The 19,520-nt window shown below is 38.2% G+C and overlaps 1 protein-coding gene and 1 long non-coding RNA gene across 3 annotated transcripts in view; one reads left to right on the forward strand and one right to left on the reverse strand.

Moving 5' to 3' along the window:
- The window catches only part of LOC140617263 (uncharacterized), a 99,784-nt gene that overhangs the window by 68,864 nt on the left and 11,400 nt on the right, over positions 1-19,520 (forward strand). The window lies entirely within an intron of this gene.
- The window catches only part of PDZRN4 (PDZ domain containing ring finger 4), a 354,562-nt gene continuing 336,259 nt past the window's right edge, over positions 1,218-19,520 (reverse strand). For both annotated transcript variants that reach the window (XM_072798334.1, XM_072798335.1), the window contains 3 exons: positions 13,807-13,908; positions 9,203-9,319; positions 1,218-5,632 (listed from right to left, as the gene is read on the reverse strand). In XM_072798334.1, the coding sequence (XP_072654435.1) occupies positions 4,103-5,632; positions 9,203-9,319; positions 13,807-13,908 (1,749 nt within the window). In that variant the 3' untranslated portion in view covers positions 1,218-4,102. The remainder of the gene's footprint in view (positions 5,633-9,202; positions 9,320-13,806; positions 13,909-19,520) is intronic.

The following is a 19,520-nucleotide window of genomic DNA, read 5'->3' on the forward strand; positions in this document are numbered from 1 at the left end:
AGACATGTATTTTGAAAAATGATGATAGAAAACTGAAAACAGAACAAAACTTCCAATAAGTAAGAAAGAATTTGCTGGGGGAAACTTTTAACCGTTTTTCTTTTAGAAGTGAATCAGTCAAAAAAAATAAAAATAAAAGAAGTAAGTCAGTCAGTGAACCTGCTACAGTATTCAACTTTACTAATCGGAAAATAATAAAAATTATTTAATAATTGTTATGCTGTTATATTACACTGATTAATGATTATTAATAGAAGTAGAAGAAATAATGGATATTAATGAAAGAGTCTAATAAATTGTTAGAAAATAAATTTAATGAGAATTTAAAGAATGTTAGTTTGAAGGAGCCTCAAATTATTCATCTAGCACAAGTTTCCTGAGGTCTGAGTTAGACGTTCCTCCTGGAGAGAAGTATGAGATCAGGTGGAGAAACAGGTTGAGGTTAAATTTTGGAAGTCCTTAGATAACAGTCTCAGGCACTCAGATTGTATCCCATGTTCAGGAAAAGACCTTTGAAGGCATCTAAGCACCATAAGGAAAGTGCCATTTAGGACGCTATGTATTGCCACGAGATGTAGGGTAGGTGGGAAAGGGCACACAGGGAGACCTGCTGAAGTAATTAGGCACAAAACCGTGACGGTGTAGCCAAAAGGTGATTGAGGGTACTGAAGATAACTTGGCACATTTTCAAGAAGAAATAACACAGCTTTGTGACTGACCTGATAAAAGGGAAATTTGAGCAGACTTCGGGGATAAGCCTGAAAGAGCAGGTGAACAATGGCACCCATCACAAAACAAGGGATTTGAAGCAGAGAGCAGAAGCTCATGGGAGGGATAAAAAGAATGTGTGCAGGTGGAAGATCTAGACACACCATTAAGACATGGATTAAATCAGGTTGGAGCTGTGGAAAGGCTAGGTCAGAGGAGTCCTCCCTCAGCCCACGTTACGTCTTCATAGAAGGATACTCTGCACAAAATAAGATGGCAACAATAGCCTTCTTCATGGCATGCAGCGAAGAGACGCCCATCAAATAGACATTGTTTTCCAACCCCCATGTCATTCACATGTGGATCCTCCCACCAATTTCTGTCATATCTTGAGTATAGAAAGCAATAAAAATACGGAATTTCAAAAGGTAAGTGCAAGGAAAATACTTTTCTTCTTTACATTCACATATTTCTTCTGAGCTGCAATAAAATATCCCACATATAACCAATTATTTTTCTTTGCTGAGCAACAGATTTATTATTCATTTACTTAAAAAAAACATGTTTAGCACAAAGATACGTTACGTAGAAAGATAAAAACATAACACTTTCAGATTTTCACTGATTTTTGAAAAAGACATATCTCAACTCTTAGAATGTATAAACACAGACATGAAAAATACCAACATCACATTTTTAAAAAATTGGCAAGAATATTTGGCCTTAACAAAAATAAAATTAAACTGGTAACTTCGGAAACACTGCATTCTGTGAGATGTGTCCATGTTTCTTCTGGAAAAATCTACATGTTAGTTCCAAATCACATTTATCTATAGGAGTAATTTGAATTCAGTGAGTATTTAAACCCAGTTATGTCAAGAGGATAAACAATAGCCACAGGCATTAGGTCAGGAAAGAACTGAGCGTTTAAGATAGACATTTTAAAAACTACAGGTGTATTCAGAGTAGTCTTATTGATTGTATTAACAATGGCTAAAGTTGGAATTGATGACATTTTCAGTTGCTTTAGATTGCTATTACTATCACTTATCTTAAAATTTCTGAGTCCAGCTTTTCATTATATGTAATTAAGATTCATTTTCCCCCCATCTACGTAACAGCCCTTCAGGAAATAAGAACTTGGAAAGGTAGAAGAGTAAGTAACAAAAGGACCAATAGGTAGAGGAGAGAGATAAACAAATATAATAATTTAATTCCACTAGCATTCATTATTATTCAAATGGAATTCTATAGAGGTTTGCAAAGACACAGGGGGACACAAGGGCCCAACTTCATGATCTTAAAAATCCATACAGGGAGACAATAAATTCTACACACGTGATTCAAATAACAGGATTTTTTTTTTTAAAAAAAGAAAGGTAAAACAATACTGCAGGTGGATCATAGTACATGGCAAAATGCTGAGAAAATCTAGTGTCATCAAAACAGTCTCCAAAGAGAAAATGTATACACGATTACATCCTAAGGGAAGTGTAGAATTTGGCACAGGCCCCAGACAGGAGAATAGTCTAAGATAACTAGAGTGGAAATGGGAAGCCAGGAATAAATTCAGAGATCTAAAAAGGAGGAGCAATAGGCAAAGTGGGCAAGTGAATGAAAGACCTAGAATATAAGGCCAAGGCATCAGAGTCTGATTCAAGAGCTAATAGGAAGCCACTGTTGGTTTTTAAACGGGAAAGTAGCTTCAGAAATATTCAGATGTTGTGTCTCCAACAATCTTTTGGGTTGAATGAAAATTTGATCAAACTCATGTTTGCCTGTACATGGCCAATTTGGCCTTTACTCTGGAGGCATCACAAGAGGCATATCTATGGTTTTTATGATGAAAAGCTGTATTTCAAGAACCTATCTGATAATCTAGAAATCTCACTTTTTCATAAATGACATGTAGGGCATTTATAGTGGACCACAATGGAGATTATTAAAAAGACGATTCCCCCAAATTTAATTTCAAATGATCAATTAAATAAACGCATGTAGTGCTGTGGAGTGAACCATGTTCCCCTAAAATTCATATTTTGAAAAAGTTCTAACCTCCAATATGATGGTATTTGGAGATGGGGCCTTTGGGAAATAATTAGATTTAGATGGAGTCATGAAGGTGGAGCTCTTATGAGAGTTTCAGTGCCCATGTAAGAAGAGACAGCAGACAGCTTCCTTTCTGTCTCTCTGATAAGACAGAGGGAGAGGGTGACCATCAGCAAGACAGGAACAGAGCTCTCGCCAAGTTGCTGAATTTGCCAGGACCTTGATCTTGGACTTCCCAGCCTCCAGAGCCATGAAATAAATTCCTGTTATTTAGGCGATCCAGTCTGGGGTGTTTTGTTATGGCAGCCCAAGCACACTAATACACTTAGTGTCATAAACATTTTCAGACACTTCACTGATCCTCTCTCCGTGTCCCTCCCTAAATTTTTCCTGGCTTTGCCTTTCACAGGTGGCAGGCAAGGGGAGATAAACTCCTACTTATTGGATGTTTAGTTGGCATCTGTTAGATGCTCTACATATATTATCTAATTTAATCCTGGTAAGAATATGTGACACAAAGATCTATGGGAAATATCTCAAGACAATTTTATTGGAAAAAAGTGATAGAAAATGTACATATTTTATAATCCACAATTGGGAGTCTTCTAAATAGTATCCATATGTAACTAATTTTAATCTGGTAACCACAGTAGACAATGAAAATAAAACACTCCTTGATAACTTTTCTTAAGGATAATCAATAATTTATTTTTTTATTGTCACAATTACCACAGTTATCTAGCTAACATGACCAATGTCACTACATACCACAGGAAGATTGTCCACCTACACTTTACTGAGACAAAGACAACGGCCACTTAGGTGCTAAATGTACAATGGGATGTTAAAAAGAGGTGGTTTTTATGTATAAGACAAGATGTGGCACAGGATTTATTAACAGGGTTGATTTAATACGGATTATGCCAAGAAGCAAGCATAGAAATGTTTTGGCATTGAGTTGTTCTCAAAGTAGAAAATAAGTAAACTAGAGAAATCCGGATCTTACCTTACATTAGGTACATTAAAATAGGAAATTAATCGGCTCCTCAGTATTTTTTGTTCAAGTTTTTTGTTTTCTTTCCTTTTTGTTTTTGTTTTTTAATATATATATATATATAAATGAGTAATAGGAATATATCACAAGTCAAAGAAAGATCTCGGCCAAAAAAGAAGGTACCGGTATATGAAAAACAAATGGAAAATTACCAGGTATTTTTGCTTACAAAAAATTTAAACTATAAAGAGTCGCAAAATATATATAAAAACGCCACATTGAACGAGGCAATCATACTCTACCCAAACTGGTAGCACCCTCCTAAAAATCCGTTGCGTCCCATTCATTCGGTCATACGGTGGTGACTGACAAAAAGGCATTATGAACTCGTGTGCCATCCGGAGACTTGGCCCCGTGGGTCATCAGTTCTTGGATTGTCATCCAGTTGTCCAAGATTTTCTTGTTTCTTTTTTTCATCATCTTCTTGTGGCTCAGTTCAAGGATGCTGAGCTCCTTCTTGCCCTCGCTGCCACTCTGGGGACTCTCCTTGAGACACTCCAAGCGGCTCCGCATCATGAACTCCCGGCGCCGACGCTGCTCTTTGGCCCGAACCAGGTGCTGCTTCCTCTCCTCTCTGCTCCAGTAGCGGCCCATCTTCATCTCGCTCATGGTGTCGTCGTCCGTGGTCATGCCACTGCGCTCCTCCTTGATCTTTAAGGCACGTTCCCGCAGAATCCGGTCTCGCACTGGCCTCTTGGTTATGTACCGCGTCCCGTCGCTGCGGATTTTCACCTTCCATTCCATCTTGGGCTCCGAGCCCTTCTGGGGCTCCTTGCACATACTCACGAGGCTCAGCTGACTCTGGGCATACTCGACGGCAGATTTCTGCTGAATCAACTGCATGTAGCTTTGATAATGCCGGGCATGCGCTGGGATGTTTGCACACCTGTAGGAGGAGCTGTGATAAGGAGACAGGTAAGGGATGCGCTGCTCACCGCTGGGCCTGTCCTGGTCGGAAAGCCTGCTGCAGCTCTCGGACGCCTTCTCCTTGGCCTCCACGCTGCTGCAGCCTTGTTCTGCCGTGTTGGCTCTGCTGGAGGTCGACTCTTTGCTGCTGGCTCCCGAAGAAGGCCGACTGGCCCCTGCTGTGCTTCTCAGGTTTTTCTTATTGGTGAGGTTGATCACCCGTGGAAGGGAACTGTCGGGGGACCGGTCCACGGTGAGCGGGGTGCTTCTGCAGCTCTCCGCCGTGTTGTAAGCACTGGAACTGTCCTTGTCCGACTTTTCTGGGTGTTCGAGGATGTCATCTAGTTTTCCCCTCGGCACATCCACGCTGGTGTTGTAATTCCGGAATCCTCCGTCGTGCAAGGCCCAGATGTCTCCGTACTGGTCTGTCACTTTCTGGAGCCTGTGAGCCTGCATGATATTTTGGCACTCGAGCTCAATGCTGCGCAGTTCTTCGTTAAGCAGCTGGAGCTCGCGCTCCACGCCCATCCCTTGGTGGCATTCTATTGTGCTGCTCGAGTAATACAGGTCATACTCTCCGTGGTTTCGAATCTTGCACTTGAGCTCCAGGAGCTGTCGGAACCTTTCACACTCTTCCTCTGTGTGGCCCACGCAGTCGGAGTCCATGTAGTCGCCAGACACCAAGCTCTCATTGCACTGAAGTTCCACGCTTCCTAGGGTGTCCTGGCTCTGCCCCAGCCCTCTCGTGCTCTTCAAGGATGCGCCCTTGGGATCCTCAGCTGCGTTCTCCTGCTCCGAGCTCTCATCATTCCGCAGGCTTTCATCCGTGCGCCCCACCCCACTGTCCTTCTCATGGTTGTTGGAGGAGGATGTGGCCGTGTCCGTGGTGCCTTCCTCTTCTTCCTGTTTTTTGGGCTGAGGAAATAAAGTTGAGAGATCAAAGAAAATCGTTTATTCTGAAAAAAAAAAAAAAAAAAACAACCACCGACTGTTGCAGAACTTGCATGAAAAAAACGGTTGCTTGCTTGGCAAAAGGTGCGGTTCCCAGAAAGCTGTTCCAGGGTTAGTCTCCTTAACAATTTTAGAAATACAGGCAGTCAGCTCAAGGCAGCTTGTTAGGAATGGAAATCAAGAAAACCAAAGCTGCTTAGATACCTGATTTGGGGATAAATAAAGTGGGACACATTCAATTGAATGATTCTTACCTGAAGGTTCTCTCTTACTTGGGGAATTGGCATGAAGGTGTGTAAATGAGGTGACTTTTTGAGTCCCTGAGGTGGTAACATGCAAAAGGATGAGTGAGACAGATGATCTAAGTGGTCTTCTGCAGTATGGAGGCCTGGAGTTCTGAAGCCATGTCACCTGATTAGGATGATTTCTTTTCCTGAACTCTAAGTTCAGAAGAAACTTTGCTGAGCTAGTAACACCCTGGTAATGATAAGCCAAACAGCACAGTATTTCAGGAATAGGCTAGTCCTAGAGACTCAGTCCTTCTTTCTAGCAACAAGGAACTTGAATCTCAGATGGATTCAGCTTATTAGTGACACAGAGAGAGGTAGAAAAGGAGTGCCATCCTGCAGAGTTGGGATCTCTTCTGTGTCCAAGATGTCACATTCCTGCCTGGATGTGTCCTGACCTCAGTGCATCTCCAAATCACATCACTCAGAAGCAACAATGTCATCTTAGGACTCGTTTGGGTTACTTAAAAATATTTTTCTACTGTCAGCCCATAATTTCCTTCACAGGTGAATTTTATTCTACTCGGAGTAAAGTGACAGTCCTCATGAAAATCAGAGTGGCACTGACTGCCAGACATGAACATAATGTCAAAAAATATAGTTTTGATGTATTTGTGAATATACACTCATATGTAAACCTTATTCCTTGGTAGCATTTGGCTTCCATGCAAAACAATTCACTGTTGTTGTACTAAGAGGATGTATATATAGTTTTTTTCTCTGTGAATAAAGTTTTTTTTCCCTCCATCACTTATCCTAAACTAGTCTACATGGCAGTTTCTACATTGTACGTCCTTTATGTGTAAGTTTACTCCCCACTATATATATTTTCCTCTAGCAGGTGTAATTATACAATTAAATATAATTAAGCCTGTTAGTGTTTAAAAAAAGGACAGAACGCATGAGAAAAAACATCCTAAAACAGATTTGAAAGAGTCTCTTAAGAAAATTGTTTTATTTTCTTCCACAGAAGCATAACAAAATGTAACATAAACTGTAGAGGAGAGAAGATGACCATGTATAGTGTTATTTTAGGATTCCCGGTCTTTTCCTAAAATAGTTCTCCTCATTTGTTGAAAATATACTGAGATTTTCAATGTCCTATTGAAAAAGAACAATGTTATAAACAAGTACTTGTAAGTAACAGTGGAGCACGTGGTCCATCAGTGTATTCCTTTCTATAAGCTGACAATAGTGTCCAACGTGGTGACATTGACATGTGCCATAAAACCCCCAGAGGATGCTATGGATATTGGACATCTGATTAATAATACCACATTATTTATATTTTTTCATATCTTTAATGAGCTTAAAAATACAAGAAGGCTAGTTTTTTTTTTTAATCTTATTTTTACGTGGCATGCCAAGGATACAGACAAATTATGCTATGGGAGATGTTCCACAGTGTGTCAACAGCAGTCCTAAGATCAAGAATGTTACGTAAAGTGAAACTTTAGCGTGTATATGTATTTTTGTTTTGAGGCACGGATATAGATTTTTTTTAATCGAATTTTTTTCTTTAGTCACCGGTTTATGAGCAAATGTGAAAATATAAAGGCTTTTCCATTCTCAAACCTAGAATTCCTAGTTTCTAATGTATTGCCATTCTGTCATTTATCATTTCCCTATGGAATTATTACAGTGACAGGCAATGCTTCTACCAAGACATTTCTAATGTAGTATTATTGTTTATAAGGGCAAAGGACTTTTAAAGGTTTCTGTAATTCTTATCATTTTTCAGTCTCATGGTGAAGAAAAATTTCCACACAATGAGAATCTGACCTCAGGGACATCTAGTGTTACCTCAAAAGAACTAGCATTTGTATTACCTCTGATGAGTAGGCAGGATTTGACACCATATCACTTCACCTGGACAGGATTTCTCCCTTCTTGCTTTATTCCAACATCCTCCTGTCAATTCTGTATCAGGTCACATTTTGTATCTAAGAGAGGAAAAAGCCTCGAGCAAGGACTTTCGTGCTTTTAACCAGCAGCTGCCACCAAAAAATATCTTTATTTGTGGCCAGCATTGAAGTCATACATAAAAATTTCAATCTGTCCTACCTATATTGAAAAGCAATCACCACAGTAGCAGCATCACTCTTGAGCATGAACTACTGTTTGTGAAGTGGCCAATGAGGATCCATGCTCAGCACAGAGTACAGCGCACTCAACTATGGTGACACCGGAGTCTGCAATATAACGATTTATTTAATATACGGGCATGTGCCCATACACACACATACATCTCTGTTATGGAATGCTAGCATGTCAATATATTCCATCATTCAGCTTGGTAAAGTGATAGGATGTTTGTGCTTCACGTCCCTAAGCCTAACTGTCCAGCTGTCCAGGGTTTTTTAAAAACTATCTTTCAGGATGTGTTAAGAATTACTGTTGGCAATAGGGTGATAATTAAACAAATCAATAAACTGACAGCAGAAGTGTTAACAAAATTATATCAGGCAGATGAATGACATGAATTCAACATAAAAAAAAAAATCTAGGATAGATTGATCCCATTTTTATCCCATAGGAACAATAACAGTCACAAAAGAATCCCAAGATTTCAGTTTGCCACAAGCCCCTCTGGAATCTTTCATGAGCGGCGAATTAATTAAGAGCTGAAACTTTGCTCATTTTCATTTGTATGCTCAGGATCAAGTGTGGTACTTGGGACATATTAGGAGCTCAGCATTTTTGGTTGAATGATGATGTGACCCTAAGGCAAGATGATATCAATGATCTCAAATAGAGCTTACTCCTGTTGAGGAGTACAGAGGTAGAACCAAGATTCCAAAAACATAAATAAGATTGATGGCTTACCTCATGTCATCGTCATCTTACAGTTGCCTAAATATTCAAATAGACACATGAATATTTTAAATTATAAAATTAATGTTGGGGAGAGGCGTTATCTCATGAGATATAGTTTGTCTCCAGCTGGCATATTGAAAAGCAATGCGCATTTTCGCTATTCAATTTCTGAATTAAGTTGAACATTTGAATACTACTGTACTCTGTCAACAATGATCCCAAAGCTTTTCAAACTAGAAAGATTTTAATAGAAAAAATTGTATTTATTCCCTGGGCTTCATTTGAGATGCCCATCTGCTCTAAAAAAATTACTATTACAGAGATGTTTGATCAAACTCTTTGATTTTGTTTTTTACTCCATTTATGGTTATATATTCAGAAAAGAAACTAGCAACATTTCAAATGATGTAGTTCAAATCGTTGGCCCTACCTGCTCCACCTCATTGGCAGTGCACTGCATTGCTTCATTATGCTGTTCTTCCAGCATCTCCAAGTTTAACTCCTCTAAGAATTCATTCCTTTCATCTTCCAACCAGCCTTCATCCAGCTGCAAAAGAATACATTAGTACATTATATTAGGTTAGTGGGAACTCATGCTAAAATAGGGTAAACTTAAATGGCAATGCCTGACCAGTTCCTTTTATCATAATGATTCTCTTCAGAATACCAGCCTCTCACAAGTTCACCTCTCAGAAGGAAGAGAAGGTGATTAAAAAAAAAAATTGGACTCCTATGCCTTTTATCCTTTCCTGAAACACAGCTACAGATTTTCTCTCATAACCAAGTAGATCTCACAGCATAGAACATTACCATCTTTCAAAATGTATTAAAAGCATATTGCATAATCCACAGCTGTCACGCTCATTACCTCCAACAGTCCCTGTGTTAAAGAACTTCAATGGTACTAATAGGGCCATGAGACAATTGGGCTTTTTCCTTTCACAACAATCCCCAATGAGACCAATGAGTGTTCCCCACCCCTTTCACACACTGATGCTACTTCTCATCCTGCTTTTTTATTTTTAGGCAGATGGCTTCCCAAGTTAACAAGATGGCTGCTTGCCACAAATACAGACTTTTATTTTATCTGGGGGGAAGAAAAGAAAAAATCTAAGTTATTCTTTTCACAAAAAAAGGTGATGCTGTGCCATGTCTACTTTGATTAATTTTTCAGGCCCAATTGCAATATATATATAGAGAGAGAGATATATCTATATCTATATCTATATCTATATCTATATCTATATCTATATCTATAATCTATATCTATATAATCTATCTATCTATCCATCCATACAGCTATCTATCTATCCATCCATCCATCCATCCCTGAGACATTGAATTTAAGGGGGAGTGGAGCGGTGTGGAACATGCAGGGTTTTGTTTGTGAGCTCAGGATGCAAGTATTCTGGTGGGACTCTTACACAAATTAAACTGAATAAATCCTTCTGGCTCCTCAATACAAAGTGAAGAAGGAAATCTTGCTAATATGATGAGTGTTGACAGTCAATACAGATAATTTGCCTCAAAGTGGATTTCTGGAGCTGGATTACATAAATTAGCTGTCTATACTGATTAAATTAACTGAATTATTGTCCATGCTCTGTTTTACTCTCTGTTAAAAGAAACAGCAGCTTTCTAATGAGCCAAAATTGACAATACAGTTGACCCCTGAACAACAGGGGTTTGAACTGCATTGGTCCACTTATATGCGGATTTTTTATATATATATAAATACAGTACAAGTACTCTATTTTCTCTTCCTTCTACTTAATAACATTTTCTTTTCTCTAGCTTACTATGTCTTAAAAGTAGCATATAATACATGTAACATAAAATAAGTGTTAATCGAGTAGTAAGGCTTCCAACCAGCAGTTGGCTATTAGTAGTTAAGTTTTTGGGGAGTCAGAAGCTACATGCAGATTTTTGATTGGGTGGGGGTGTTGGCTCTCCTAAACACTACATTGCTCAAGGGTCAGCCAGAGTTTGAGGTATTTTCACCACTCAACAATTGCAAAGTAAGCTCTTAAATCTTAAAGGTAACTGAAACTGTAAAACTTGAAACAGAATAAACTCTGAAAAGACACTAGGTTGCAGCAGAAAAGGCATTAGCATATATGTATCATATTCATTAATATGAAGGCAGTTGTAGGTTTCTTGATATTTATTAAAGGCTACATCGAACTTACATTACTTCAAATCTGACTGAGGCCAAAAGTGTAGACAGATTTATTCATCCTCATTTATCTTAATGTAGCCTGAATAACTTGACCAAGTTCTACCTCGCTGACTTTGATATGCAGATGAACTATGAAAATTAGGCTGACTAAAAATTCAAGTTCAATTTATAATTGTCTAAGTTTTACATTCTGTAATCCTTTTTAAGTTTCACAAAGCTGCAAACTCCAGACTCCAAAAGAAATTACGGAGAGCGAGGAGTGTTTCCTTTTTCTAAGCACACCACAGCGTTTTTCTTTAATCAGGTCAAAACAAAATATTTGCTTGCACTGATGTTGTGGATGATGGCACAGTCTTCTGAAATTTAAATGAAGGGGTGGGAAAGATAAGGAGAACAAACAGTGGGAATTAATGATTCCCTATAACTCTTTTCTTATTAGGTAACCCCACACAGATCCTTGAGTCGCCATCTGTAGGCAGTGTACGTCTCCTTTGACCAGACTTCGGTCTAGGCTGGAGGTACACCCTGCACGGTGAGGGAAGAGAGCTTCTTGCTCACTGCCTTTCCCTTTCCACCTAACTGTATTCATGGCAGTTTGAGTTCTAGGCTATACCATGGACAGACTTCTCCCTTGGGCTGAGCTGCAGGAAAGGAGGACTCTCTGAAACAGGGATCTGTCGTCACAGTATGGGACAGATGTGGCATTTCAGAGAACGGAACCTGCATTGTCTCAGAAGAAGTGTTTACAAGTTCTCACGTGAGCCCTCTCTGCCCCAATGTCCCAAGGGGAAATAGGACAGAATAGCAATATCTTTAATGGTCTGAGGAAGAAAATGGGCAGAAAATGAAAGAAAGTTGACAGGGAATGAGAGAAATGAGTTATTTAAAAATATTGCACAGATGTACAATACCGCCCCCAGCAAATCTGTAGATCATTTCCAAGAATGTACAGGGTATTTGAAATACTAAAAAAGAAAAAAAAAAAAGAAAAAAAGAAAGAGGCTAGAAAAAAGCACACAAGAAACTTCCACATTTTCACTGAATAAGATTCATTTGTAAAAAATGCAATATTTTTTAATGTATAAGCTACATTGAAATTGATGAAAATTGTAGGTGATACAAAGGAGAGAGGGTTTATTTTATTTTTATAAATTTATTTTTTATTGGTGTTCAACTTGCCAACATATAGAATAACACCCAGTGCTCATCCCGTCAAGTGCCCACCTCAGTGCCCGTCACCCAGAGGAGAGAGGGTTAAAATTTTTTTTTCTTGCCATTTTATAGCATATACTCCTTACATTACAATTTAAAAATATGAGGTTAAGATGCATTTTCTTTCTGTCTTTCTTTTTCTAGGAATCTGATTTTCTAAAGGCAAATAGTTCTCTTTCAGTGGCATGAGGCTTCTTTAGGAGCAAGGAGCTAAAGCATTTCTTGATTTTGTGGTATCCTGTGGTGAGATGACCACCTTTTCTCAACTGTGGAAAGGAAGTCTTGTTTGGAAACTCATCCTCCAACATCAATTCTACTAGGTCAGGAGTGTAGTCAGATATCTGAAAATGCCACCAGGTCTACCAAGCATATGTATTCTATCAACGATTAACAGGATCTAGTCTTATGTCATTAATGTCTATTCTTTGCACAGTCCATTATGGCCATACTATGGCATAGTTTAAGGAAATGCTTTAATTCTAATTAATGAGGTTCCCTAGAAGTTCTGTGGAAAGGGCAGGGAAACCACATTATAACATCAAAATATCTTTTCTATAACAGAGACAACCACTGTGCTCTCTTCACATGAATTTCACTAACATGTGTTTAGCTCCTTTATTCTGTTCTTTTTCAAGAAAGTGGGATCCATGGGACTAACTGGTTTGCAAAATTTCCAGATAATTAGTGAAATTTTATACGTACTTTATATTTTTAAGGTCATTCCTAAATAGGCAGTCCAGCCAGTCGTGCAGGCTCCCTTTCCCAGTCCTGAGACCTCAGGTGTGTAACTTTACTCTGCCTTGGGCTATAGCAGGCTTTATGGGAACCATTTAGAATGGTCAAGGGCATAAAGGGAATATATGCGGAAAGGGTGATCTTTTATAACCACTATATTCAAGTCAGGACTTGGTCTGACACTGAAATACACTTACTCAATGTAATTTATAGATAGTATGCAGTTACTGAGTTTGAAAAATATCAGATCAATAACCTGGGAGACAAATGGTGATATAACCAACTTCACTCAAACTGCTGACAGATGGATAGAACGGTGACAGTGTGCTGTCCTTTCTGCATTGTGGTGGGGTGTAAAAAGGATATAAAAAGAAGGACCAATAGCACTTTTCTTCCACCATTCCCTCTCCTTTACTGGACAGGTGTTTTTGTCCCTCTAAACCTGGAAAAAATTCCTTTACTATACATGGAACTACACCACGCTATCAGCTACTTTATTCGATAAGGTTACTCTAAAAAGATTTAAGTCGATAGCAGGATATGCTAATTTTTCTCTCATTAGAAATTCTTTCAAGATACCTTAATATGCCAATTAAGAATTTTTAGACAGAAACCTAAAGGAAGCCTCTATACAGGATTAAAAATCATATAAAGTCAACCATTTTTCATTTATTAATTCACTCGAATAACTGGCAAGTGGAAGGAGAGAATAATGGTTCCATCCTGTGTGCTTTTTTTCCTTCTTTTTCCAAAAAGATAAGGTTGATATGGCTGGTAAGTTAGGAAAGATGACTCTTAATTATGTTTTGCATACTTGGCTGCACAATTACCCATGGTACTGATTTGATAGAGGATAGCAAATAATGGACAGAAAGTTCAGTCTCAAGATTTTTGATCTCTGCTCTGACCTGAATCTCTGGCCTTGCTACGAGCAGCACGATTCTCTTGCACTCATCGCTAGACAGCAATGCCACTGCTTCTTCTCGATTCTGGACATCTTCCCCATTTATCTAGAAAACAAATGAAAGTGGCACATTAGTTTCCATTTCCACAATGCTGCACACAATAAATGGCAAATATCAGCTCATTTATGGTGAATGTATGGACAATGAAGCTCACACAATGGGCTCATCTTCAGCCCCTCAGTGGTAAGTGCCTTCACTCAATTACGCGCTTACTGTAAGAGCCATATCGATCCCTGAAGGATGGCGGGCATCAGAGGAAGCAGTTATGTTCATAAATGTCCAACCTGCGCCCTGGCAACATACATCTAGCAACACAATTAACCAGCCCCTGACAGGTGACGTTCATCTTTCTCCGCTCAGAGTAATGGAAGTGTCACTCTGAGATAATAGTGCTGGGGGAAGCGGACCTGGCAATCCCACAACTGAAATCCGTCATCCTGCATGCCTGCTACGAGCCAATTAGAGAGCTACAGTATTATCTCTCACCAGGCAATGCTCCCAGGCCACCGCTGATTGCATTTTCATTTAATCATCTCATATTTGTGTGGGTCTGACTCAGTTGTCCCAATCACTCTCAGGATAGCTTTCAGTGCTTAACTAATCAAACAAAGGACGGTTCATCAGTAACCTCCTTATCAATACTCCAGTTCTTTCTAAGATTTATCCATTTCTTCAAACAACAAAACTAATGAAATATCTTAAGGCTCATCTCTTAACTGTACTTAATTAAAAAAAATAACATAGAGTAAGACTGGCTTTTTGCAAAAAACCCACGCTCGAATAAACTTTTGATTAAAAGACTACGATGGAATTCAAAATGTACCTTTTTCTCTTTTTCTAAATTCTACAGACAGAGCAAATGAAGTTTCTGAAGTTTGTATTTTAAGCTACATTTTCATGTTCAAATGTATTTAGCTCTGAGTTTACTGAACTTCTTTCTTTGGGTATTTTATATTTATTTTATTTTTATTGATTGCTCAATTCCACGGAGACAATGAGAGTTTTGATCATAGCACATATTCAAAATATGCAGAGAGAAATTTCAATTGAAGACATCACGTAATTATATCTAAAATAAGTATCAATTATTTCAACAGATTAAATAGAAAATGTGGCTGTACTGACCAATTTTTCAATGTAGTCTGCATAAAGTGGACTACTGAGATTTTCTTTTTTTGGATCTTTGGGATTCTAGTTGACATATGGGGGAAGATACAATTATTGAAACAAGAAGATATAATTATTGAAACAAGCCCAGGAATCTCAACCTTGGACCACAACAAATAATCCTGATTCCTAGATTCTTATCATACATATGGAACACAAAGAAAGCAGACAACACATAATAGTCAAGGGGGGGAATCATACAACCATATATTGTATTTTCTTACTCTGATCAAATGAATATCACCTTTGTTTTTCACCTGTCTATGTACAGGAAATTCAGCTTTTACAAGCTTCAAGTGCATTTCCTTTTTTGGCAACTCACAATAAAATTCATCAAATTAGAAAACAGAAGCTATTATTCCAAAATGGGAACTAATGATTGGGAAGGGTATTTTGTGGTTTTTCATAAATATACATCTGAAAAGCTATTTCTGTACCGAATCCAAGGCTTTTTCTCAAATAAAGATATATTGGCAGTGGTGGATTCCACTACACCTCCCCCATCCCCAACGAAGTGTAGTTTGAAAATAATGACTTGAAAATGTTTACTTTCTTTGAGCTTTAGGGGTTTATGTCCATTTCATAGTAATTCTTAATAGTATATCTGCGATGCATCTATTTGTCTATTCATTACGGATCTAATCGTTCATCCTCCCTCCACTACTGGTGCGTTGGATCCTAGGGAGATTAAGTTGGATGCTCTCAGACAGCTTCTCTTCACCTTTTCTGTGTGAAATCTAACGCTCACTGCTTTTTTTCACTCAAGTATATACATCTAAATTCTTCATTTAAATTTCACTTACCATTAACATAAATACTTTTCATTCATGTTTATTTAATGTTACTATTAGGTTTCCTATATTAAAGTGCAGATAATAGTACCTTTCTCAAGAGTATTGTTGTAAGGGTTAAATTAGTTATTACATGTCTAGGGTTTGTATGTTTGTTTTTAGATTTTATTTATTCATTTGAGAGAGAGAGTGATCAAGAGAGCACTGAGCAGGAAGCCTGATGCAGCCTCAATCCCAGGATTCTGGGACCATGACCTGAGCCAAAGGCAGACACTTAACCAACTGAGACACCCAGGCACCCCAGTATATGTCTAGGGTTTAAACAAGTGCCCGACATCCAGGAAGTGCTCTAGATTGGCACATAGTACTCTTTTTTTTTTTTTTAGATTTTTATTTATTTATTCATGAGAAACACAGAGAGAGAGAGAGAGAGAGAGAGAGAGAGAGAGAGGCAGAGACACAGGCAGAGGGAAAAGCAGGCTCCATGCAGGGAACCCGACATGGGACTTGATCCCGGGTCCCCAGGATCACACCCTGGGCTGAAGGTAGTGCTAAACCGCTGAGCCACACGGGCTGCCTGGAACGTAGTATTCTTGATATTTTTGTTGTTGTTAGCATTATTATTATTATTATTACTGCTACTACTGCTATCATTATTTATTCTATTCTAATCTAAATATCTAAATTTATTCTATTTTAATCCTCAGTAAAGATTAGGTTCTTTTAAATAAGGTAAATTTATTAAAATTCATGCACAACAATTAAATCCATAGTAGTAAACATGGTTCCACTTGAAAAGACATCTATCTTATATGTATTTTTAACTCTTAGAGAACCATCAAGAAACAATGTGGTGTATTTGATCTGCAGTGCCATTACAGTTGGTATTCGTCTCTTTCCTCTGGGAACTCTGCATGACCAGAGCTACGGTCTCCAGTCCTGGCATTACGTCCTTGCCCTGGAAGGATAGAGCCTATGTTGGAGAAACACACTTCCATTCAGAATCCTATGTGGAATGAGATGAATTCACCATAGAAATCTGGTGGTGAAATGCAATCTATTGGTTCTTTTTCGAAAGAAAGACCATTTTAGCCAACTGGTTGGTGGATCCTATTGAACTCAGGATATTTGTTTGATACCCAAAGTGATATTGGGACAAGAAATGCAGCTGTGAGTTTCAGCAAAGAATGAAAAGGCTTGAGGAATAGAATAAGATAGCGCTTTCAACCTTCATTTGCTCTTGTTCCTGAAGGATGGCTCATAGCTACAGGATTGCTTGTGGGATTGCTGTGCCTGAAAATACCCGGCAGGCAGAAAGGTGAAGGATCCACAATCACAGGGAGGAGACAAATGAGAGAGTGCATCACCACGGTGTAAGGAAGACTTTTGTTTTAAGAAGAGAGAGGGAAAAAGAACCAGGAGAAAGGCAACATGTAACTTTGTTGTAAATGAGGGAACACTATGCTAGAGAATATGTCTTGTCTCATTTTCTGAGTGTGACCCTATGTAAATTTTGATTTTGAAGCAGAGATTGCCTTGGCATAGAAAAGATTGGTGGCATTACAAAGATAAATCAGCCAAATTTCATTTTTGGCCCAATCTCCTCGATGTGCATATGAGTATGTATATATGTGTGTGTGCACACATGTGTGCAGAACGCTAAAAGCCTAGAAATGGTTTAATATAGCTTCTTTTTTTTTTTTTGCTTGAATGTACCGCTTTTTAGATTTCTTATGTTAATGTACCAGAGGTGGGTGGGTAACTAAAATTCTTGGCATCTAACCACCTATGCAATTTATTTGAAAACCCAGGAATCCAAGGCAAAAGAGGCACAATCTATTTTAAGTGTGCTCATATTTTAGTGTGGAGGGAAGGTGAATAATGTACAGAGATACAGAGGTAGAAAGAAATGGGAGGAAAACAGTTATCCAAAGGGAGGAAAATAAAAGTGTGGGAACAAATGTTGGGGACAAGTTTATGTGTAGGGCAGGGAAAGAGAGAGAGAGCTCATTAGGTGCATGAGTTTTTGCAGGGTTTTGTCACGGAGTAATCCTTAGGAACATGACTGACTTTTCTGGCCAACATGAGATTAGGCTGCTGACATGGAAGACTATATGCTTACTAATCCCAAGGAGGAAGTAAGAATTTAGCCCTCTGATCATGTATGTGGTCTTTAATTCTTCCTCCGTGAGGCTCAGAAATACCTTTCTTCATTCAGCTTTGCAATTTTGTGAGAGAACTTCCCCATATTAATTCCTGAGGACACATCTGATACCACAAGCTTGTAGCAAATGGCACAGCACATAGAACTGTTGAGCACTTGAAGAGAAAAAACACACGAGAGTTAGAATATGTTCTCATGAATTGGTTATGGTTTTTCTTCTACAGTCTCTACCTTGGGCCAATCTCATGTATTTGTGTGTGGGTGGTATCACTGGGGGACTTCGTCTAACAGACCCTCGATGTACTACTTTTAGAAAATTTTAGCTACACAATGAGGACAAGACCATGGAAGTACTCTACTTAGGTCATCATGAACAGGAAATTAAAACCACAATTGCTCTAAAGAGATTCATTTAAATAAAAGCCAGCCAGGAAACTCTAAGGATAAGAAGTAAATCCTCTCTTTCTCCCTCTCTCATCTCCCTGAGACAGGAGTCATTAATTGTTCATTACAGGGTATCCCATAATCTCCTCATCAGCCATATGGGAGCTATTTGTCTAGGGCTACAATTTTGTCACAGTTTTATTTAATATAATTTCACCATCACCCTTAAGACTCTTTGTTTCCTGTGTGTCCAAATAGATTTGAATTCTAGGCTTTTTAATGTGACATGTATTTGTTCATTAAGTGTGACATATTTGTCATTGAATATAAAGTAATCAGACGGACAACGGCATTTTGTCAATCCTGCTGTTGTTTCTTCAATGAACCAACTCCATTAAGGAATGCCTTATTATCCTGAAAATATTTTATCTGAAAACTTTATCTGCCTCCAATATAGCCAAGAATAAGGAAGTGTCAAAACATACCGTATGCATATATGAAAATACATATACTTTATTTCTATCTACCTCTACTCATAGAATTAATAGATGTAATTTTAATAACCAGCTAGATATTTGTATATCTAGCTTATGGGAAAGTGGTTAGCTGGAAGTTAGGAAGGGAGCCAGTGAGGTTGCAGTAGAAGGTGTCAAATGTGGAGAGTAGATGGTGAGAGAAAGAAGTAGCAGCTGGAATCAGCAAGAGAAAAGGACAAAAAATAGACCCAGCACATCAGAAAATATCGCCAACTATGGTGATTTCATATTGGGAACGCAAAATCTTCCAGACCTTTTTTAACCATTGAGTATTTTATTGTATTATAGGATTGTGTAATGATTGCTGGGCACAACATGACCTTGAGCATCAAAAGAAGGTTACAGTCTTTTCAATTGAGTATATTCAACTGTAGATGTTAACAAAGTGAGCACATTTATAACTGTTTCCAAATCAAAATAATAATAATAATAATAATAAAATATACTTGAAGCTTTCATTATCTGGATGATACACAAAAATGGTACCCTTATTTTTTAATGAGGCTTTATCAGTAAATCTTTACTACAGATTTTATTCATCTCTCATTCTCTCCTCTGAATACCTTTATTTCATTCATTCATTTATTCATGTGTAATTGAGAAAAATATTGAAAA

Source organism: Canis lupus, chromosome 25, assembly GCF_048164855.1.
Source record: "Canis lupus baileyi chromosome 25, mCanLup2.hap1, whole genome shotgun sequence".
NCBI lineage: Eukaryota > Metazoa > Chordata > Mammalia > Carnivora > Canidae > Canis > Canis lupus.